The sequence below is a fragment of the Aspergillus ibericus genome, assembly GCF_003184845.1.
Source record: "Aspergillus ibericus CBS 121593 unplaced genomic scaffold BO80scaffold_9, whole genome shotgun sequence".
NCBI classification, from domain to species: domain Eukaryota; kingdom Fungi; phylum Ascomycota; class Eurotiomycetes; order Eurotiales; family Aspergillaceae; genus Aspergillus; species Aspergillus ibericus.
This window is the reverse complement of record NW_020292107.1, coordinates 488,224-510,464: the sequence shown is the minus strand read 5'-3', so window position 1 is coordinate 510,464 and position 22,241 is coordinate 488,224. Positions and strand designations below refer to the sequence as shown.

Genomic DNA, 22,241 nt, shown 5'->3' with positions numbered 1-22,241 from the left:
TGTTCAGATCATCTCATGCACCCAGTGAAGGAGCCGAATGTCGATTGCATTTGATATCCGTACACAGCAAATCAGCAGCGGACAACAAACTCAAGGAACCAAACCCAATCGGATAGGAGCCAAGGTCTTGAAACAATGCCAGGACAGTCCCTTGAGGCGAAAGGCGAATCCTGGCCTGGATTTGGAATTGCAGCAGGCGGCGAACCTGTACGGGGAGGTGCGGTCGGGCGGGTGGGTATGGACCTGACCGTTATTCAACCCGGGGTCCTGGATAGGACAGGCAGGACAGGCCGGGGGATGGTGGTCAGCGACACGTGAATGCAGCCGACGAGTCCGAATCTGATTCCTCAGTCGAATTTGCCATCGGAGAGGGCCATCTCGGACCTGCCGTGACTGGCACTGTTCCGGGTAATTGCTCGTCTGCGATGACGATGCCCAGTGACCATTCTGGCGGTGTACACCAGCCCAGGGTCCAATTGAAAGGGCGAGATGCGACCGGTGGAGTGGTGGTGCTACCGAAGGGAAATTAGGACTCGCCTCCTGGCGAAGAATCAGCGCATTCGTGTTCCTAACGATGGCTGTCAGCATGGATGGATCGAGGCGATTTTTTGGCTCTTGCAGAGTTGCAGGGGGCTGGATGGGACGTCCTGGTGGCTCTACCAGAGGCACCCTCACCACTGAACCAGAAGCCAATTACTTACGGGCGATCGCCGTCGATAGACTTAGCCGGCGAGGACGCATTGTCATGCTCATAATTAAGGGCATTCCCGAGTCAGTGGGCCGGTCATTCATTCTCGAAGATTGGCTTTCTCGGACTCAGTTGCATGATGGTATTGTTGCCCAACGGGCTGCTGATCGTATAGATAAATTTAGTTCGGATTACGAGGACGATAGCAAAGGCCGAAGTGAGGTGACAAATGACTTGCAGTGGGAGGGAAGAAGTAGGATAGGATAGTAAGAATAGAATCCAACCTCACTACGGAGTACGGAGTACTGGTAAGGTACTTGGCTCCCGAGTACTACCAGTCAGTAGGAAAGGGAAGGAGCGGGCAGCAAGAAGCCCCGAGGTCACGTTCCCTCCCGGCCTGATCGACCACCACCCGCCAATCAGCGTCGCGCTGGCGACCAAAGGAACAAAAAAGCCCTGGATCTGTACTCCCTCCATTCTCCAAGATTCCGATACTACACAGTACATTGAGGGACAAAAGAAATTAACATAGTGGGCCTCGTCGACCATTCTCGAAGACTCTGCCTATCGGAACCCACCTGCGTCTTCCCCAGAAAGCTAAACGAGGGGAACCTCATCGGGTAGATGAAATATCGGTGTTGGAAGGAATGGCGGTCATTGGGCGATTCCCCTCCTGTTGGGAGACCCGAACCAATGGCGGTGATGCTTGTCATCAGGCACAGACTGCACCGGTCCGGGATCTGATCGCCTTCGTCGCCTTTCTTTTTTTTTCTTCACTCCTCGCCCGCAAATCCCCCCTGTGCCTCCCCGTGCATACGGCGGTGGCATGTGGCGGTAGGTCGCTAGGACCCCGGGACCACATCGTGCCACCGATGTCCCGAGAAGTATTTCCAGGTCCCTGTCGGTACGTAGTGATGTAGGTGCTTACATATGTGCATGTATGTAGCATGTATGTCGTTAGGCGGTTTGATGATAGGTGCCATGGCAGCGGCGGCCAGGTAGAGCAGCCGTCCACGAGGTGATCCCGACTAACAAACCTGAAACAACCCCAGGACAGGTGTTTCAACTCGACTTGCCTACAGCCAGCATCGACGTCCGCGTCCGCATCCGCATCCGCACGGTTCAAGTCCTGGCGGGTGTCGCGTCTCCTCTGCCGGCCCTGATCGCTCCAACCGGACAAAGAACGGCCGTGCCATTCCGGAACACGCGGTAAGTAGGTTGGGTTAGGTAGAAAGGGAAAAAGCAGCGTGGCTCGCCTTGGTCCATGCGAACCATATGGGTAAAGCAGCCATTGACAGGGCCAGGATCCCTCAGTGCACCAGCCAGAGGCCAGGTACACTCCCGTAGCTGGTTATCTTCACCGTTAGTCACTGGGCTAGGAAGCTAGCTTGCATTGCATTGCATCGGACGCGGATCCATGATGTGGGGGTCGCCGGCTTTGATCGCCTCCGACCTGACTTCTTGTCAACCTGGGGGTATGACTCACACGCTTGTGTCGGGGCTGCCATGTGAGGACGGGTACTGCCTGACGCCCCGGGCTGACCTGGAGAGCACGTGTGGCTGGAGGTCAGTAGTAAAAGTTAGCAGAAGAGTACATGCTGGTAGGCAACCCCCCAAAGAAGAAAAAAGAAAACAAAGTAATTATCATCTCCATTGCTATGCTACCTATGGCTCGTCTCCTCCAGACACGATGTCATGTAGCGCTACAGTATCAGGCGTCCTCCCTAACCAAACCGTAGGGAAGATCCAATCTCATCAAAGAAATCCATAAGACAAACCGGACACGGGTGGGAACATGCTGAATGCGTATGGGTATCTTCATCTGCGACTGGGACACGACAGTTCGTAAGGCATAAAAGTTTCAAAGCAGGTATCAATGCGGCCACAGAGTGGACTCGGTCCCTCTCATTTTCTTTGTTTTTCTGTTCTTTTCTTTCTTTGTCTCCTAACCATTTTCTGGGTCCTGTTCTTCCTGGGTGATCCGTAGAATCCAAGCCAAGTTTCAATTACGGACTGCTGCTGCGTTAGTAGGTATGTGCAGTTAGAGGCGGATAAAGTCCTTTTGCTGCGACACCTCGCCAGTATCAGACTTGCCCGCGATGAGTTCGGGCTCATCCTCATCAAGATCATCCGAATCAACGTCATCCGTGTCGATTTCATCGTATTCTTCTTCCTCACTGGATGCATCAGATTCCTCCGCATGGATCATGACATCAGTCCTAGAAGCTGCGTTTTTTCGGATCTGCCCAGCCCGATCGACATGGGGCAGGCGGCAGCGCTTCTTGTTGCAAACGCCGTCGTTTGCGTAGTCTGGGCACTCGTGAACGTGGCGTTCGTCGCATTCGGCACCTTTCTCGCAGTATCCTAAAACCGCAAAATCTCTGCACACAGGAGCGCCCGGTGTCACGCGAACATGGGTATAGCGACACTCTGGATTGGAGCAGCGCCCCCGAAGGAAATGCACACACGCAGGGGATCTGTGTGGCGAGGGTTCATGGGACAAATCACAACTTATACCTGCATTGCACTGACCAGTCTGAAGGAAGTCTTTGCACATGGCGACTTTGTTCGGGTCGTGGGTATAGGGGCACGTTGGTCCTTTGTAGCAGCTGCCTAATCGTTTCAAGACTCCGATCAGCACGGTCCTACCAAAGATGAAACAGGAATGTAAAAGAAAAAGAAAGGGCGACTCGGGGTCGAGCGTAGGGAAAGCATTGGTACCCGTCGTATTGAATCGCTGGCAAAGCGCGTCTTTCTTCTTAACTGCCATTGGTTTTCTGTAGACAACGTCAGCTTACAACCCCGCCAAGTGGACAAGACAACCGTCACCTCTTCGATGTCACAGCTCCTAAGCGGTGGAGGTTTCCGTTCTTGCTTCGGACAAACGCAACACCTGCCACCGTCACTCTCTTCGGGGTGGCGTTGGCAGTATTCGGATCGTCTACAACCGGTAAGCTGGTTCGCTTGACCAGAGCGTCCTGAGCGCACGCACCAGAAACCCGAATCAACTTGCTGCCTCCGCGCGACACCCGAAACGGGATGTCGTTGACGAAAACTTGAAACTCTGCCGAGGGCTCCGCAGTGGTAGACACCTGAGGAGCCGCGAAGCCCGCCGAGTACGTTCTGCCAACACCCTGCGCGTAATTCAGAACTCTAGCCTGCTCAACTTGTGCTCTCTTGTGCGCCTTGGCCTGGCGGCTCTCCTCTATCGCCTTCGTCCTAGCCTGGGCTTCTTTGTCGTATATCGATGTATTGATGAGCTGCATGTGGCGATCGTGCTTCACAACCCATTCATTCGGGGTTGCCGATCGCGCCTCACCATCTGTATCCGTCATTGTGCCCGCAGGAGTATTCGATCCTGGGGTCCCTGATGATGTTGTATTGTTGAGAATGAGGGTACGGTGGCGGTGGGGAGCTACATGACGTCCTCGCGCGTAAGGTCGGCCGCGATACGGCGCCCAGCCACGGCCTCGATGAGGAACATGTCGTGATACGTGTTGGCCCGAGGGGATTTCACTACTATATGGAGTTTCTGACTGTGAGCGCTGAGTTTTGTGCCTATTGATCTGGCCTGGGTGAGGTTAGCAGCTGCGCGCGGTTACAGAAAGCCAGTATGGGCGCCTACCAGCAAGCTGGCTGATCTTGGCCATCAGATCCTGGTCTTCTGTCATCCTGGCCTATTAAATGAATTGTCAACCACGTTAGCAAGTCTTTCCACAAAGAGTTTCTTGTCTATACTGGGTGGTTGACTGAATATCGCTGCTGAGGTAGGAGATCTTTCGTGTTGATGCGGAAGCGGGCGACGAAATGACGAACGCGGTGTGTGGCGGCAGATGTCCATCACGTGAGTGCCCGCGTTGCACATGGTGTCATTGACCCGCTTGTCTCCAGACTAATGACTATCTAGATATGGGATGGTATCGGAGCAAAAGAAAAAATGGTTCAGCAACTGGAGCCTCCCAGCTCGATCGCATTGGTTTGATCATATGTGTGGTAGATGGTGGGCTTGATAGTCATCTAAGCCCTCATGAATAAATCTAAAGCAACCTTTATCAAATCACCCAAGAAACTCCCAAAAGAAACGCCATGGTCCTTATGCTACATCGATCCCGTGCGTTTTAGAGAGCGTTCTCGAATTGTGTGTCGTCATTATCTGTAACCATGCCGGAAGGCGTAGCCTCCTCATCAGAAGCGTCATCGAAGTTGTAGTCGAGTCCCGGGGCAAGTTCATCTTTGGCGTCGCTGTACATCGCATTCGAGTAGTTGCTCTCCCTGGCCTCGGGCTTTAACTCCCAGGTCATAGCAAAGTCACCGGCTTTAACCAAGTGCGCAATCATTTCCAATGTTTGCTTAAGATAGGCCTCTGGCTGTCGCAGTCTCGCCTTGAGAGTCTTAAACGGCCAGTACTTGTATTCTCGGAAGCACTGGTAAATAAGATCCAGCAGCTCGTTCTGAGGCATACGCGTAGTCTTGTTCTCCTGAGCCTTGGGCTTGAGGGGTCTTGTTGCTTGCTGGACAGGGTGTTAGTAATGGGACAACCAGAGATCAGGGCAAATGGAACACTCACCACAAATGCACCCTTCTCGCCGGGCAGTGCATTCCGCGGTTGGAGCAGCTTGCCCGGGATCTTATCGATAAAGACGGTCTCGCGCTTCGGTTTGAGCGCCTCCAGAGCCTTCTTCTCCGATAGTCGCCGGAATTCCTCGTTCTCGACCGGAAGGCAGTTGAACTCTTCACCCACACTGCCTACCAAAGCCGTTTGTTCTGTCGCCATGTGAGCAGAAATCCATTTGCCGTAGAATCACAGCACATACTAGGCACAGTCTTCCTCACGTAGGGCTCCCATTTCTTCTTGCGCTCCTTTTTCTTCATTTCCCGCTTCATCGACTCGTAGAGTGCCGAACGCGCCTCCCCAAAGACCACCATCCGGTTCTCATGTCCTGGAATGTCTCGCTCGGTGAAAAGGTACGTATTTTGCGTCAAGTGTGAAACGTTCTCCGCAGTTATCGTCTGCCGTTGCAATAGATAGTCCTTGGGGATTTCGCGATTATCGTCGCGCTCGTTTAGGCGCAGACTGACCTGTAAGAGGTCACAAGTGTTAGTCCGTGCGTAACACCAGCCAAACTCCTCCCTGGACAAAAGCCACCGGACTCAGGGCCTACCCGTTTAATATCATTTGGTGTGCCCTCAATCCTCATTGTTCCGATTTGAATCTCTTCATCGTCGTCGCCGCCGGTGTTCGACAGATGCGACCAATGCTCCCATAGCGACCGGGGAATCCGCGAGAGCCACACGTTCTGATTCGCAGCGGAGAAATCTAGATCTCCCGCATCTTCGTACAAGTCCTCGTCGTCAATATCGGCGAGTACGGCATCTTTGCTATCGGGATCTTGTTTGATGTATGGGTCGGACTTGATGTATGGCGACTGAGCATCCGGATCCTGCTTGACTTGGGGGACCATTGCGGCACACAGCCTGAAACTGGGGCAAAAAGGGCAAAAGAGTAATCCGACGTGCTGAGGATAGCGAAGCGACCGTAACCAAGACAAAAATGAGTGACGAAGCAACGATTTCGATGGTCGAGAGAAAAGTCGTCCGTGACGTACGTGATGTTGAAGCTTCGAGTGGTAAGATGCGTCGCTGTGAGCAAGAAAGCCGCCGCTCGAGCGGGTCGCAAAGGCGGTGGCGGCACCTTTCGGTCCTCCGAATGGAGCCGCCGACAATCGCATTCATCTGCTGGCTCTATGCGGTGTCTCAGAACGATATCCTAGACAGCTTGGTTCCTCTAGCTCCATGCTTAGGAGCTGTAGAAAGGAATAAGATTCGTTCCTTCAGTTGCATCAGGCGAGTTCGTATTCCACGCATTGGTCATGTAAGCTGCAACGGCATCTCCAGAGCTGCAAGCTCCATCCATAGAATAATCCCCCCTTGAGGGATGGTATTCAAGACATCGTGTCAGTTAGCCTTTAAAGTTGAAGTGTAGTATTCCCAGGGGATTAGCCAAACCCATAGGGACGGAGTATATAACTTTGACTTAGTGCTTGTGGATGGTTGGAGGCACTTTGTACTGTCCTTATCGATAAGCCCCCCAGCTTCACTTCTCGACCGTCCGCTGTTCCTGACGTACCCAACCTCATCTTCAACCCCTCTGTCCATCAAATAACCCCGCGACGATCACGAGTACCTACCAATCTCCAACGACCTATCAGCATCACTCTCACCACCAGAAACCTTTCATCTCAGTCACCCACCCATGCCCTCCCAGAAAATCACCTCCGCCCTCGCGGAGATCGAATCCTCCGCAAACCCCCAAAACAAACTCCAACTCTACAATGACCTCCTCAGCGACATCGTGGCCACCTCCACAGAACCCCAAATCTCCCAAGACTTAATCTACTTCCTCGACTCCGTCCTCAGCGAAGACATCAGCATTGTCGCCGCCCGCCCCATCCTCGACTCCTTCATCACCGTCCTCCGCAAACTCACCCAAGAAACCCAAATCAGCGTCGGCCAACATGCCGTCACCCTCCTCCAATCTCGCTCGACCTCCGTCGAAGAACAAGATGCCCAAATCCGCGAGCTTCTCGCAGACGCCTACGAAGCCGAAGGCCAGTACACCGACGCCGCCAGAGCCCTTCAGGGCATCCACATTGATAGTTCGCAGCGGCTGGTTTCCGACGCAGCCAAGGTGCGACTGTGGATTCGGATCGTGAGATACTACCTGGAGGAGGATGATACGACGAGTGCGGAGGCTTTTCTGAACCGTATTAAGAACTTGCCTAGCAAGATTGAAGATCACGAGTTGAAGTTGCATTTCAAGTTATCGCAGGCTCGGATCCTCGATGCTCGTCGACGGTTCCTGGATGCGAGCCAGGAGTACTTCAATGTTAGTCTTGCGGCAGGAGTGGATGAAATGGATCGGTTGCAGGCCTTGGCGGCTGCTATTCGGTGCGCGGTCCTCGCTCCTGCGGGCCCCCAGCGGTCGCGCATTCTAGCCACCCTGTATAAGGATGATCGGTCGACGTCCGTGGATGAATTTGCTATTCTAGAGAAGATGTTCCTTGATCGTTTGCTGGACCCGGAGGAGGTGGCTGCGTTTGCTCAGCGGTTGGCCCCGCATCAACTGGCGGTGACGGGCGATGGCACCACCGTGCTGGATAAGGCGGTCGTCGAGCATAACCTTGTTGCAGCGAGTAAGCTCTACGAGAATATTACGACGGATGCGTTGGGGGCGATCCTGGGACTCAAAGGGAGTGGGGAGTTTACGGCGGGGGAGAAGGCGGAGGATTATGCGGCGAGGATGGTCGAGCAGGGAAGATTGAAGGGCAGTATTGACCAGATCGCGGGGGTCATCTATTTCGATTCTGGTAATGCTGCTACGGGCCAGCATATCCGGCAGTGGGATGCTGGAGTGCAGGGTTTGGCAGAGGATGTGGAACGAGTAGCAACTAGCATTACGAATACGTTTCCGGTAAGTATACCTCGATATTTTTCTCGTTCATGATAAGCTAACTTTTCTCTAGGACTTTGCAGCTGGTCAGGCGGCAGTGCACTGAGATGCAAGTTCAATAGACATGGAATCGGATATAGCTTTTATCGACAGCTTTTGTTTCCAAGCGTATGGACAATGATATGCACGGATTGCATGATTCTTAGATCATGATCGTCAGCGATGATCCTTTCATCTTGCATCTGGTTCACGCATGCGAACTTAGACAACCCAGGTGTTGTAAGCGAGGCTGAGGAAATAAATGTCGATACCCAGAATTGACTCTAGAACCATGGACGCACCCCCACCTGTATACCAGGTTCCCGAGGGGCTCCACATCGCTCCTGTGATGTATGATGTACGCTGTATGCCGTATCCTGTATGCAGAGCAATCTCATGTGCCGTGTCATGTAGCACAATCAAGACTGCCCAGTCCAGCATACCGTAACACTGCTCTCGAAGCCAGTACTGCATCCTGCACCCTGTCATGCAAGTCGGTGGCATCGCATCATGCCAGATGCATCCCACTACTACTCCGGTAGTAAGTGGGACGTTCAGCTCGAGATTATCATTTTCTTTCTGTTAATGCATAAGCCGGAAGCCTGTCCTCCGAACTCTCATTCATGCTGATCGTGAGTTGAACACAGCACACACAGCATCCACCCATTCACACATCAATCTGCGACAACTTATCCTGCCGAATATCAATATCCGTCCTGACCGTAATGTCCAACCAACTCGTTTCCGTCTTCGCACTCGACGACTGCGCCCTATCCCTTGAGGCAATACTACCCCTGGCCGCGAACCCCTCCTCCATGCGAATATATTCATCTTCCACGGCGGGGGACTTGCGACCCAAATGCGAGGTACTCACGTCCGTGGTACCGGAATAGGGTGCCCCGTTTCTGTTAGGATATTGATATTTCTTATTCGTGTGGTGGTGGCTGGGGAGTTTGAGTCTCGGGAATAAGCCGCGGATGGTGGGTAGACAGGAGCAGATGAGGCCGATGGAGGGCTCGATGTGGGTCCAGAGGGTAGCTTGGTAGACGGTGTAGGTCATGTCGTCGGCGTCGATCCAGAAGAGGACGACGACGCGGAAGATACTGGCGAAGCAGACGAAGGCGGCGAGAGCAAAGACGCCGTTCAGGGCGAGCTTCTCTTGCCAGGTTCGGTGGAGGTTCCAGATCATGGGGAGGGGGAGGGCCAGGATCACGAAGTCCATGATTACGTTGAAGATTTGGTTGACCACGATGAGTTTGTAGTCGTCCAAGCACTGGCCCGGGACGTTGGGGTCCCAGTAGGCGTTGAGGGGGCGGCATTGGAGTGCGCAAGCGAGGAAGATGACGGCGCCCCAGAGGATGATTAGGGCGTTGATGGCGAAGGAGGTGCGTTGGAAGGTGGGGACGGTGAATACTCGGCGGTAGAAGCAGATGATGGAGACTTTGATGGTGGGGCCGATGAGGAAGTAGGTGAATTGGTTGGAGAGGAAGATCTGGGGGATTGGTGAGTTGGGTTAGTGAGGGGTCAGAGGGGTGGCATGGTAAGGGGGCTGGATTACTTTGTAGAAGTTGGTCATTGTCTCATTGCTGAGGTTCTTTTGGTGGAAGCCGTTGCCTCCGATTGTGACCCCTGGAGTGGTGGTTAGTTGGTGAGGCTGCAGAGGGAGTGAAGTTTGCGGGATACTCACAGAGAGACAGCTCGATCAGCATGGCGATTAGAAGAAGCATGCAGGCAAAGCAGAGGTAGTCGTCCATGCCAAAGTGCACTTTGCGTTTGATTCGAGCGACGATGCGTAGAATGACTGATAATAACGAGAGACCGACCAGCACCGAAACGATCGCTATCATTTCAGCTCCTCTCGAGGTGGGCGCCATATTGAGATTTTTATTACTGATATCACTTTCAAACAGGATCAACGTGAATGGAAATGAACAGTTGGACGGTAGTGAGGAGCTGGGCTTCTTGTGATCACGCCCTCGTTCGATAGACTACATACAAGGGTTGCAGTCCATCTGTAAAGGCACAAATTGATAGTCTCGTAGTGGAGGTGGAAATCAAGATGACAAAGATGTGGATTCAGTAAGAGATATCAAGCTGCATGGGCTAGACAGCTGGAGAAGAGAATTATGGGGAAGCAGGATTCGAGGCGAAGTTCATTCAATATGTACCGAGCAACCGAGCCCGTGAATATTCTATCATATGGGAGACAGTGTCTCGAATCCGTATCAGCATATTCGAGGTATTACTGGATGAGGAGCAGAGGACCCCCATTCCACTAGCTTAAAGTCAAGCATTCTCATTTGCAGGTCCGATCCTGTCTGTGCAATCCACAAGTTGAGGAGTTAGGGCATATGAAACGCACTGGAGACTCACGCACCAATGCGCGGCCATGATGTCCGTGACGTATGAAGCAGCATGTGGACCTGGCCGACCAAGAATAGCAAGCAGACGCATTCTCTTTCCTTAGTCGAAGTGTCCACATTGTACCCACCCTCAGACTAAGCAAACAGAGGCTCGTGGCAGGAAATGTCCCATCGTTGACCTGCATCCAGCAATGGATATTGAACTGGCTCGCACAGGGGGGCCCTTTTAGTGGCAGAGGAATGATCTGCCACTGCGTTTCAACCTCGGAGAACCAGGATCGTCAGCCCTAGCATAGTATCAAAGAAGGTGTCGCCTCAACTCATCTATCAGACTGTTGCTTGCTCGCATGATCGAATCTCAAATCCACATCTCTAGAACTATGGGTCTAATCGCATCAGTTGTGGCAAGCATACACGGCTCACGCGGATAGCAGCAGCCTGTTTCACTTTCGTTCCCGCTGATCCTCGGCTGTTAAGATCCCACGGGTTCGAGATACTCTAACACTCTCACATATCAAACCAACTGACCCTCGCAGCTCTTCAAAATCAGACTCGGAGCCGCTGGGATTGCAATGCACATTGCCGAAAACCGACAGGAGTATCTACCCTCGATATTGTGTGGGCGATTCAATGACGACATCAGATCCGACAATAAACCCGAGCTTGTCTGTACGCAGTACGGACTATCATTCTATGTGATCTTCCAGACGCGGATCAAGCTGTGGCCACGGGACGGTGGAGTCCGGGGTGGGTATAGAAGGAGTTGAACGGAACCCCGACATCAAACCGAGTGCCATCAGCTGCGTGCCCCTTGAATCAGGAGATCCTTGGTTTCAGAGATTCTTCAGACCATAATCTTCGTAACAGAAAATCAGGGAAATGTTTATTTCCGCAATTCATCAGAAGATTTTTCTCTCATAATCAGCCATGGTGATCCAGCTGCTCCACCACACGGGTGGATATTTTTTTTCGTGATGTTTGCACTACAAAGCAGGCACTGGCACAGCGGTCATGGGCCCAGAAGTATCAGTTCCAGCCAGTGGGCTAGATAGCATGATCTTCGACGACTTTCATTCGGCTTCTCTTTTGGTTTCTCCTTTCGTTCCACGTCTTGAGGCCGAGAGTGCCCTATTACCCCCCAGGGCTCCGTAGCCGAACCGTGGCTCGCTCCCCTGATCGACAGCCGTCGGTACCGAAGAGGGCCGTGAGGGTACGTGGAAGGCAACAGTGCCGGTCATGCGAAACCGCCTTCCAAAATTTCGGGTCAATCAGCAGTCAGCACATGGCTTGAGGTGGTCAAAGTTGCGGTTATGGGATAGGATCCTCAATAGTCTGTTAAGGCTGGGTGGCGGTTGTCCTAATCCAGCAGCATGCTGATATGCACAATTGGTACCATCTTATCGAATGCATCTATAATAATTTGTGTACGGTAGATATCAGTATGTCACCGGAGTATCTGAGAAAATCTTCATTTGACTGGGGATAGGAGTACGCCCCTGTCCAAGTTTGCGTCCCCGTTCAACCATGTGCCTAGCGGTACACTCGATCTAGCGAGTTTCATTTTGGTAATGCATGGCCTGAGTTTGGAACCAATGCTGTGACCTGGACTTTTGAATAGTCGCGACAAATGTGCACTGCAGGTGGGCGGGGATGGAGTAGCCACCTTTCATTGTGCTCCTGCTGAAAGAAGACCCGCCATTCCCGCCGAGTGGGAGGTGCGGGGGGGGGCATGTTTGGTTTGTATAGTAGGCTTGGTTTGTGTAATCCATTGCCTGAACCGTCCAACCCCCAAGTCCACGCACTCCCTATTAATGCCAATGAATATCCCCTGGTGGGATGCCCCTCTCGCCTTGGGGTTTTCTATCACCTGAGGGTTGTTTATCCTGCTTCCCTTATTCCCCTTTTCGAACTACTGCACTACCATGGCCGCACCAACCCGCCCCTCGGTAATTCCCTTGATCATCAACGGCAAGGAAGAATACACGGCGTCGACCTTTGATGTGATAAGCCCTTATACCAACCAAGTTTGTTGGACAACAGCCTCAGCATCGGCCCAGGACGCAATTCGCGCCGTCGAGGCGGCGGAGGCAGCTTTTCCCTCCTGGTCGCAAACCAAACCTACTGTGCGACGAGACATCCTCCTGAAAGCAGCTGATATTTTGGACAGTCGTCTCGAGCAAAATGCAGAATATATGCGGACGGAAATGGGCGCCGATGTCGGTTCGTCTCTGCATTTCATCGCTCCGCTCGGGATTCGCATGTTGAGGGATATCGCGGGGCGCATCACTTCCATTTGCGGTAGTGTTCCCGTCGTCGACGAGGAGGGCCAAAGTGCCATGATTTACAAGGAGCCCATGGGGGTGATTCTCGGGATCGTACCTTGGTATGTCTCATGTCGTCAGGCATGTGAATACCAGACTGACCGAGCAGGAACGCTCCGTACGTATTTGGAGTCCGCTCTGCAGCTTGCGCGCTTGCAGCTGGCAATACGACGATCCTTAAATCCTCAGAGCTCTCACCTTGCTCATACTGGGCGCTCGTGCGCGCCTTCGAAGATGCAGGCCTACCGCCTGGCTGCCTCAACCTGGTATCTTGTGCCCCCCAAGATGCCCCCGACGTGGTTAATGCCATGATTGAGCATCCAGCTGTGCGCAAAATCAACTTCACGGGCAGCACAGCCGTAGGCAGGAAGATTGCTGGAGCTTGTGGCCAAAATCTGAAGCCATGCCTGATGGAACTAGGAGGCAAGAACAGCAGTATTGTGTGCGCAGACGCTAAAATCGAGACTGCCGTGAAGGGAGTCCTGGCGGGCGCATATTTGAATGTATGTGGCTCATTTGCACAGCCTTTGTCACACCTGTTTTCTCTTTCAATTACTGATGTTCTACAGTCAGGCCAAATTTGCATGGCTACGGATCGCATTCTTATTCACTCGGCTATTGCACCCATCTTCATCGATGCACTCAAGAAGGCGCTCAGCTCCAATGTCGACCCTTCGTCACAGCCCCCAACCATAGTCAACATGCGCTCAAAAGCACGAGTCAACAACCTTATCAAAGATGCACTGGCAGGTGGCGCCCACTTGATCCACGGTTCGTTAGATGAGGACTCTGCTCAGGCAAACAATGGCGTTCGGTTGGCGCCTGTGCTTCTAGGTGGAGTCACTGAAAACATGAGCGTTTGGCAAGAAGAGGCCTTCGCTTCATTAGCAGCATGTATGGTTGTGGACAGCGATGAAGAGGCTATTCGGATCGCAAACGGTAGCGGCTATGGCTTGTCTGCAGCCGTGTTTACCGAAGATCTGCGGAAGGGGTTGGCGATGGCACGTAAGATCCAATCAGGGTAAGCCATTAGCCTCACTGCATCTAACGCTGGTTGACGGCCGAGGACTAATGATAATATTTTGTAGGGCTGTTCACATTAATAGTATGACTGTCCATGACGAACCTGCCTTGCCGCATGGGGGCGTCAAGAATAGTGGGTGGGGTCGTTTCAACTCATCTCAAGGACTGGATGAGTTCCTACTCACTAAGAGTGTGACATGGATGGATTGATGTTGATACTCGGGCTCCGATTGATGCGATTGCGCGAGCGCTTTTAATGCTGATTCCGGAGGAGCAGCCAGTCATTAGAGAGACCTGTGATTTGAGGGGAAGTGTGACAGATGTGGGGGTATAGGGGGATTGGTTGGTGAAGGGAAGAGGGAAAAGCGTACTTTAGTCCTTCATCTGACTGATGAGCTTTTCGTCCCGGATGATTTGCATGGCTGTGGACCGAGAGTCGCCTGGGCCGGTGGCATCTTGACGGACAGCCTAGTATGGAGACATGATGAGGAGTCGAGCATTGAAAAGGACTCGGGTTGGCTGGTTGATGGTGGTCATCCAGAGGAGGAACATACATCGCTTTCTAGTACATAGGATAGAGGAATTCGAAAGAGGCACCAAAGAAGGGCCATGTAGCTGAGCGTCACAATAATTGACTGGCGGGCGATATACTCGTTGAAGCACTACTATGATTCGTATTTTCACGGTGGTCATTGCTAGACTGAAGTCCCGCTAATTCGATGCGGGGGGCATATGGCGCGCCAGAAACAGATCGCTGCGTAGTAGCTTAGACTCAAGGTCTCACATTCCTCTTCAATCCTTCATCTACCTACGCTTAATTCTCCCTTGAACATGGTATGTCTGGCCATGACCTCATGAGAATCTAGCACTGGATTACAAGAAAGCTAGATGCTGCTGAATTCGGCCCTGTGTTTTGGACAAGATGCTTGCTTTCTGAACCTGAAGGTTTTCTTGCCCGCTTGCCTTAGGCATTCAGCCGGTAAGCACTGAGATTCATCGATCGGTTCAGCGTTTGTTCTTCCTGGCCCTCTGAAGCCTTTGAAACACTCAGTTCCCAGCAAATTTTAACTTCCATCTCCACACGGAGTCATCTATTAACCCACGTGGAATTAACATTACAATGCAAGATATAACGGCCAGTTACCATGCAAATGAAATGCGCCGGAGCCATGCAAGCAGCATGGCAGCCTGCAGCTCCTGGAGTCAGTCCCCATTATCTTGGACGGTGTCACAGAGTCTTTCCTCGATGTCACCACCAAATCGGCCAACGGCAGTGGCTGTAGGACTGTACTCAAGTCTCTGTCTGTTGTCAAAGCTTCGTGAGAGGTCCAGAGGCGCTAACTATATGTGTGACTATTAGCATACCCCGGTATGAGAGAGTAATCCGCGGATTTGCAGCTACCATTTGTCGAAACTTGGAACCTCAAATATTGATACTCAGCTTTGTGATATACATTGCCTCGCCACAATCACTACATGTCGAGCTTTCTTAAAGGTCTCCTTCATCGCACACTGATTGGGCTTTATTAAGAGATAACGGGATGTAGCTATGGGCAGTTGCACCGCTACTTTCCTTTCCGTCTCCGTGTCGTTTTACCCTGAGCATCTCAGTTGTCTTGATTACGCCTCGAGTCAATCATTCCTCACTGTTTCCGCGAAAAGGTCGCACAGCATCATGAGTGCAGCTGGCGGTCTAGCTTTGCCACTAGAAGATGTTACACACGATGTCTGGTTAGTGCTGATTGTCCGCACTCCTTTGCAGTATGCTTTGACGAAGCTCAGTTCTCTAGCATGAAGTGCTGTGAGCCTAATGAGGCAAGTTGTGATACAAATTCAGTCTCAAGTAATAGGTTGGCTGCGCAAATGAACCACCAACATCTTCGAATATCCAACCGGTATGAGCAAGCATACATCCTTGGTCAAGAGATATATTCAAATACATTTTCACCCACGGCAGTATGCAAGCACCGAAGTCAGATGAGAATATCAAGGGCATTGATATACAGATGGAGAATGAGCCACACTCGCCAGCCTCTGATGGAGATTGTTCAGCTCCTCCACACCCCAAAGACGCTCCAAATGTGGGCCTGTTAGGTGGTTCACCCCCAAAGCCTGCCCTTGAAGAACTGCCAGGATCCTTTATCCCAATTGCTGTGGTTGGTATGGCGATGAGACTTCCTGGGGCTGTTCGCACAGGGGACCAATTTTGGGACTGTTTAATCAGGAAAGAAGATGGTGTCTGTGAGGTGCCAAAACCAGATATAATGCAGATGCATTCTATCATCCGACCAAGGAAGGCTGCACTAAAACCAAGTATGGCTATTTCCTAAAAGACGACCCAGCCTGTTTCGACGCCCATTTCTTCTCGATACGGGACTATGAAGCAGCCAGCATGGGTCCGCAGCAGCGACTCCTGCTAGAGCTAGTTTGGGAATGTCTTGAGAGTGCAGGCGAGACAAACTGGGAAGGGAGGGATATCGGTTGCTTCTTAGGCGTTTTCGGAGAAGACTGGCTGGGTCTTTCCCATCGGGATCCAGAGACCATTGACAGAGCCCATGCTCTCTCTACGGGCGATTATACTCTGGCAAACTGCATCTCCTACAAGTATGACTTCCGGGGCCCAAGGTACGTAATGGCCATTCCATAGAGGAAACACTTGAGTTTAATGATGATAGCCTAACATCGTCTGCAGTATGACAGTCCAAACGGCCTGCTCATCCAGCCTAGTCGCAGTTCATGAAGCATGCCAGGCCTTGGCCGCTGGAGTTTGCTCATCTGCTATTGTTGCTGGCACTAATCTTATCTTTAGCCCTACAATGACAGCGAGCCTGTCCAGCAATATGATACTGCAAAGCATCTCGGCCGACCCCCTAGGCGGAAGGGCCTCGGCCAGGATAAATCGAGTAAAGCAGCATGACACTCCTTACCTGATTCATCCAACCATGATTGATCAATGCCTGCAGCTCGTGAGCGTTGCAGGGGCAGCAGGGATATTTCGGCGCATCATGAAAAATACAATCCCTGCTTCGATCGATCGAATGTTCATTGGCAGAGGTGGTGACCATATGCAAGTTGGGGTGACTGTCAAACGGGGATCTGGCAACTACTTCGTGGGAGACGCAACTGCTATGCTTGATGGCAAAGTAGTACTTTCCATGAAGCGCGGACTGCTCTTCTCACTGGGTGATCAGGAACAGACCCAGTCCATCCCACTAGTAGCGCAGATGCAATGGAGGCCCAGCATTGACTTTCAGCACCCTCAAGCGCTACTACCACACACAGAACTTTCTGTAGCCCAACTTGCAATTCTTGAACAAGTGAGACAGATATCATTTTGGTATATCTTACAGACGGCCGATATAATCAGGGACATGCGCCCGGTGGCTTCACATCTAGTCAAGTGGAAAGGCTGGGTCTTGAGTGAGGCGGCTAGAATTTTGGAAAACAACTAGATATCAGGCTCCCACTTGGAGAAATGGATGGTTATGTCGAGCGCGGAAAAGGATGCTATGATCGGAACCTTAAGTTCTAACGTGACTAGCGATGTGGGCATCGACGGCACAATCCCAGTCGTCTGCATGAACGAGATCTATGCGAACTGCCAAGGGATCATTTCCAATCACGTTGCTCCGCTGGATCTACTTCTGGACGAAAATCGACTGGGCCGTTACTATGCTTACTGCCAGGAGGGTGCTAACTGGAGCACATTTCTGACTCTCTTAGGTCACTCAAAGCCATGGTTTTGTGTTCTCGAGGTTGGAGCGAGCACTGGAGCTGCCACAGCGGCCACGCTACAATCATTATACGTATCAGGGATGCCTATATATGCGAAATATGTGTTTACTGATATAACCCCCAGTTTTCTCGCGGCAGCCCAGAGCAGATTTGAGCGTTACCAGAACATAGAATATAAGATTCTCGACATCTCTCGTGATCCGCTCGAACAAGGCTTTGCAGCTTACGAGTTCGATCTTGTCATCGCATCTAATGTTAGGCTTTCTGGGATCGAGTGGCCCCTGTCATTGCTAACCTAGCCGTCAGGTCATTCATGCAACACCATCGTTGAAGCACTCACTTGCTAATGTCCGGAAGCTGCTTAACTCGGATGGGCATTTCTTGCTCCATGAGTTGCACTCAGGTATGGACTCGTTACTGGTTTTGTGTGTCGAACTGGCAACTAAACACCAGCGGGCAGATATACTGAGCAATGACTACATAATGGTGAGTGCCCAGGAATAGACTATCTGGTACAGATGCAGACCTTCAAACTCATCTTATGGCAGGGAACGTTGCCTGGATGGTGGGTGGGTGAAAAGGACGGACGAACGAACAGACCCTACATCACCCCAGAAAGATGGCACCAGAAGCTACAATCTGCTGGTTTCACAGGCACTGAGGCTACGCGCTATGAGTTTGATGCGCCTTACCGATCTTTTGTCACCATGATCACACGACCCTCTCTTAGTCCAAGAATAAATCCGACGGTTTCGTTGCTAGTCTCTGATCCTGGGCCCCCAAGCCCCTGGGCAAATACTGTTCGTTCCAGGCTCACAGACCTGGGTATACAGTGGAATGGACAACTCTGGCCCACTCGCCTATCGATACCACGTATATCTTATGTTTACTGGATCTAGAGGGCCCATTCCTCTATGAGTTAACTGAACAGAGATACCACGCCTTGAAAGCTTATCTAGTTCAAGCCAGTCGATGCCTGGTTTTATGGGTTACAAAGAGCACGCAAGTAACTTGTTGGAACACAAATTTTGGCTTGGTACCAGGGTTCGTGCGATCTATCAGGCGAGAACTGGTGATCGACTTTTGCATACTTGAGATCGAATCGTTTGATCGCAGTGCAGCAGAAGCTGTTGAAAGTATTCTCCAAAAGATCAGTCACTCCAGAGAGGCATCAGGCCGAGATCTGGATTATGAGTTTACGTTATACGAGGGCACTATTCATACCAGTCGGTGTTATTGGTCGCTAGGAAATCAAAATGACATCCCGGAGCTAGAATCAGAGCTCCCTAAAAGGATCCATATTGGTAGGAGTGGTCGACTTGATAGCCTCAGATGGCGGGAATATCGTGAAGAGGACCTAGGTGACGACGAAGTTGAGATTGACATCCACTATATTGGTTTGAATTTCCGGGTCGGTACTTAGGTTGCAGCCACGCCACCATATGACTAACATCTGACATAGGATATCCTAGTAGCATTGGGCTATGTCGGCAACTCAGATCAACTAGGAGTGGAAGGAAGTGGAACTGTTCGACGAGTCCGTCATCATGTCACCGATCTCATAGTCGGGGATCAGGTGCTGGTCTTGGGCCCGGGACTTTTTGGCACTCGGTCGGTTGTCAATCGACGGCGCTGTAAAAAGCTAGACAAAGGGCTGTCCTTGGAGGATGCAGCAAACATGGCGCTTGTGTATCCGACGGCAATCTATTCATTGGTCCATGTCGGACAGATCAAGAAGGGTCAGGTATGCCAATCTTCCTTCCCAGATGATACAGTTCACTGATGGCAGCACGAAGACGGTTCTTGTTCACTCTGCATGTGGCGGATTCGGTATGGCTGCTATTCAAGTATGCACGCTACTTGGTGCAGAGGTATGTGAAGGGGAACACTTTGCCCTCTGCGGCACTTTTCTAACCATCAAGAACAGATATTTGCAACAGTTGGAAACCAGATCAAAAGGGACCATCTCATCCAGAAAGTCAACATCCCCCCAGATCACATGTTTGATTCGAGAAGCGCAAGCTTTCTTCCATCCTTGATGGAAGCAACAGGCGGACGCGGGGCGGATATCGTTTTGAACTCCCTGGCTGGAAACCTGCTGCATGCTTCTTGGGAATGCGTTGCCCCATTTGGAAAAATGATTGAACTAGGCAAGAGAGACTTTTCCCTCAATGGCACCCTGAGCTTGAAGCCATTCCTTAACAATCGTGCTTTTATTGGTGTCGACCTTCTGGAGGTGTTACATACAGATCCAGAGACTATCCACCGGTCAGTATTCAGTTATGAGGTTAGGTTAATTATTTGCCAGCTAAAGCTCAATTTAGTGAAATTACGCAACTTGTATCGTGGTACGAAGAGGGCAAGATCCTGCCCATTCGTCCGGTCAGAGTATTTGAAGCCCGTGACGTGGCGGACGCATTTCGATATATGCAACAAGGCACCCATATGGGGAAAATACTTGTAAGAATGCCTCAAGACTCTGGCCAACTACCGAGCTCGAGTATAGAGAAATCCGCGTCATTCCATCCAGAAGCATCCTATCTCCTGGTCGGTGGGCTTGGAGGCCTGGGGCGTGCAGTATCCACATGGATGGTAGAGAAAGGGGCACGACACTTAGTGTACCTTTCTCGGAATGCAGGAGTACAGGATGATGATAAGGAGTTCATACATGAGCTCGAGATCGCAGATTGTCATGTGCAGTGTGTTCGGGGAAGCGTCATAAACCTTGAAGATGTGCAATGTGCCGTTGCAAGGAGCAAGAAGCCATTGAAAGGAGTTCTGCAGATGTCCTTATGTTTGAGGGTAAGACTTTGCCATCGCAGCGGAAGGGTACCGACTATGCTGACACCTGGGCTACTAGGACGGCCCTTTTACGAATATGAGCTATGAGGATTGGCAGGCGTCAATAGCGCCCAAGGTCCAGGGCACATGGAACTTGCACAAGGCAGTCGCAAAAGAAGATCTGGACTTTTTTGTTCTATTCGGCTCTTTGGTTGGGCTTTGCGGCAATACCAGCCAGGCCAACTACGCAGCAGCTAATAGTTTTCTTGACGGATTCTCACAGTATCGTCGCCAGCTCGGCCTGCCGTCGTCCGTCCTGGCACTTGGGGCTGTTGGAGAGACTGGCCTAATCACCCGACAGCCACGGCTTCTGCAGGCAATGAAAAGTGTTGGCACATGGCTTCTAGGGGAGGATGAGGTGCTAAAAGGGCTAGAGGTGTGTATCTTACAGTCTCATGCACCCAGCAGGATCTCGACCTCGGGCCCTGTCATAGTCGGGCTTGGATATACAAGACCGCTTTCCGATCCAACCGTTCGACTCTTATGGCCTGAACGTGACGCTCGATTTGCATCCTACGCAAATATCGACAGCATCTCCGAGCAACAGTCTGGCGAAGCAAGTAGCAACTTGCTGCGAGACCTAGTTCGTGAAGCAGAAAGGGACCCAAGTATCATGTTCAGCAAGGAGACCATTGATCTTATCATGAAGGAGACTGCCCGCATGGTTTGCGCGTATCTGGCTGTATCTCAAGACCTTGACGAGAAGCAGAAATTGGATGTTGTGATTGACTCTCTTGCCTCCATCAAGATCAAGAGCTGGGTACAGCGCAACCTGGGACTCGAGATCAGTATGCCTGATATTGCCAAGTCACGCACTGTGAGAGGACTGGCGCAATTGGCTGTGGGGCGTTTGAAAGCGCATTTCAAGGCGAAGATGGACATGGAAGGAGCGCATGAAGAAACTGCTACAGAAGTTCCCAACTAGCATTGTTGCCCAGAGCTGTTGTGTTTTGATCCATTCATGAACGATGTGTGACTGGATGGAGGTACTTAATTGAGGTCATTCCATGTCATTATGCTCTCAACTGTTCCTATTCTTCACACAATCGCTTACCCCACGAGCAAATAGCCCAACTTATCTCCACGACCTCCCCAAACACGACACTCGGTTCCAATGCACCGAAAATGCCCACAGCTAGTAGATAACTAAGCTCAACACCACTCAGGTACGAAGTAATCCCTCGGGCTATTTTCCCCCGAGCGCTCTCCCGCCCATTCTCTCCCCTTAATACTCAACTCGTACTGACCAGTATGTACATTTCACTGAAAACATCCCCCATTCCAAGATACATATCCTGAACTTAACACAGTCAAATTCAAACCACATCCCATTCCAACAGTAAGCCTCCTCACAGTCTCAGTTGTGGAAGCCAAAATAGGCGCCGGCAATAGCCCACCCCCCAAAAGGGTAATTTCATTAAACGACACCGCTACGACATTGGTGCATCTCGGAATTCAATCCCTTGTTGCTGATTGGTGGAGTTGGTAGTCAGTTGCCGGGGTCAGGTGATCTTGCTTTTGCAGATCGGTATGTTACTTACGAAGTAGATTATCGTATTTAATACATAACTTGGGTGAATTGTGGGTTGGAGATTTGGTTGCATGAGTATATTTGGCTTTGAAGAAGAGAGTTTATGTGTTGTAGAGGAAGGGGTTAATTAGGGGCGTAGTGTATGGATTGATTCTAGATTGAATAGGCTGGCTGGTTTGGGTGATTGTATGATGGGTTTCGGTCCGAGGTAACTTGGTTAGTGGTTAGTGGACATTCCCCGGGTCTGCAA

General features: G+C 51.4%; 7 protein-coding genes across 7 annotated transcripts; 3 read left to right on the top strand and 4 right to left on the bottom strand.

Moving 5' to 3' along the window:
• Positions 1–1,318: 1,318 nt before the first annotated feature.
• BO80DRAFT_287019 (uncharacterized protein) lies at positions 1,319–2,600 on the bottom strand. The gene is made up of 3 exons (XM_025714960.1): positions 2,467–2,600; positions 2,175–2,248; positions 1,319–2,035 (listed from the first exon to the last, which is right to left on the bottom strand). Exons 1-3 carry the CDS (start codon positions 2,508–2,510, stop codon positions 1,401–1,403), a joined length of 753 nt encoding a protein of 250 aa, XP_025577887.1. The 5' UTR covers positions 2,511–2,600; the 3' UTR covers positions 1,319–1,400.
• BO80DRAFT_376652 (CCCH zinc finger protein) lies at positions 2,337–4,462 on the bottom strand. The gene is made up of 3 exons (XM_025716667.1): positions 4,314–4,462; positions 3,518–4,259; positions 2,337–3,465 (listed from the first exon to the last, which is right to left on the bottom strand). Exons 1-3 carry the CDS (start codon positions 4,357–4,359, stop codon positions 2,730–2,732), a joined length of 1,524 nt encoding a protein of 507 aa, XP_025577886.1. The 5' UTR covers positions 4,360–4,462; the 3' UTR covers positions 2,337–2,729.
• Positions 4,463–4,627: 165 nt separating this feature from the next.
• On the bottom strand, positions 4,628–6,322 carry BO80DRAFT_401673 (transcription factor IIF subunit TFG2). The gene is made up of 4 exons (XM_025717576.1): positions 5,851–6,322; positions 5,503–5,767; positions 5,256–5,452; positions 4,628–5,199 (listed from the first exon to the last, which is right to left on the bottom strand). The coding sequence occupies exons 1-4, from the start codon at positions 6,148–6,150 to the stop codon at positions 4,807–4,809; spliced, it is 1,155 nt and encodes a 384-aa protein (XP_025577885.1). The 5' UTR covers positions 6,151–6,322; the 3' UTR covers positions 4,628–4,806.
• A 498-nt stretch (positions 6,323–6,820) lies between these two features.
• Positions 6,821–8,581, top strand: BO80DRAFT_401671 (COP9 signalosome subunit CsnD). The gene is made up of 2 exons (XM_025717575.1): positions 6,821–8,159; positions 8,212–8,581. The coding sequence occupies exons 1-2, from the start codon at positions 6,942–6,944 to the stop codon at positions 8,242–8,244; spliced, it is 1,251 nt and encodes a 416-aa protein (XP_025577884.1). The 5' UTR covers positions 6,821–6,941; the 3' UTR covers positions 8,245–8,581.
• Positions 8,582–8,844: 263 nt separating this feature from the next.
• Positions 8,845–9,886, bottom strand: BO80DRAFT_401669 (uncharacterized protein; the record flags this gene model as incomplete). The annotated part of the gene is made up of 3 exons (XM_025717574.1): positions 8,845–9,669; positions 9,736–9,806; positions 9,865–9,886. The coding sequence occupies 3 exons, from the start codon at positions 9,884–9,886 to the stop codon at positions 8,845–8,847; spliced, it is 918 nt and encodes a 305-aa protein (XP_025577883.1).
• Positions 9,887–12,400: 2,514 nt separating this feature from the next.
• On the top strand, positions 12,401–14,491 carry BO80DRAFT_401665 (aldehyde dehydrogenase). The gene is made up of 4 exons (XM_025717573.1): positions 12,401–12,923; positions 12,971–13,364; positions 13,431–13,882; positions 13,950–14,491. The coding sequence occupies exons 1-4, from the start codon at positions 12,463–12,465 to the stop codon at positions 14,092–14,094; spliced, it is 1,452 nt and encodes a 483-aa protein (XP_025577882.1). The 5' UTR covers positions 12,401–12,462; the 3' UTR covers positions 14,095–14,491.
• Positions 14,492–15,608: 1,117 nt separating this feature from the next.
• BO80DRAFT_488725 (KR-domain-containing protein) lies at positions 15,609–21,385 on the top strand (the record flags this gene model as incomplete). Its single annotated transcript, XM_025723584.1, has 15 exons — positions 15,609–15,615; positions 15,647–15,779; positions 15,842–16,125; positions 16,155–16,509; positions 16,577–17,201; positions 17,337–17,873; positions 17,926–18,022; positions 18,080–18,105; positions 18,138–18,492; positions 18,579–19,030; positions 19,082–19,333; positions 19,386–19,490; positions 19,547–19,887; positions 19,944–20,421; positions 20,480–21,385. The coding sequence occupies 15 exons, from the start codon at positions 15,609–15,611 to the stop codon at positions 21,383–21,385; spliced, it is 4,953 nt and encodes a 1,650-aa protein (XP_025577881.1).
• Between the last annotated feature and the right edge of the window lie 856 nt (positions 21,386–22,241).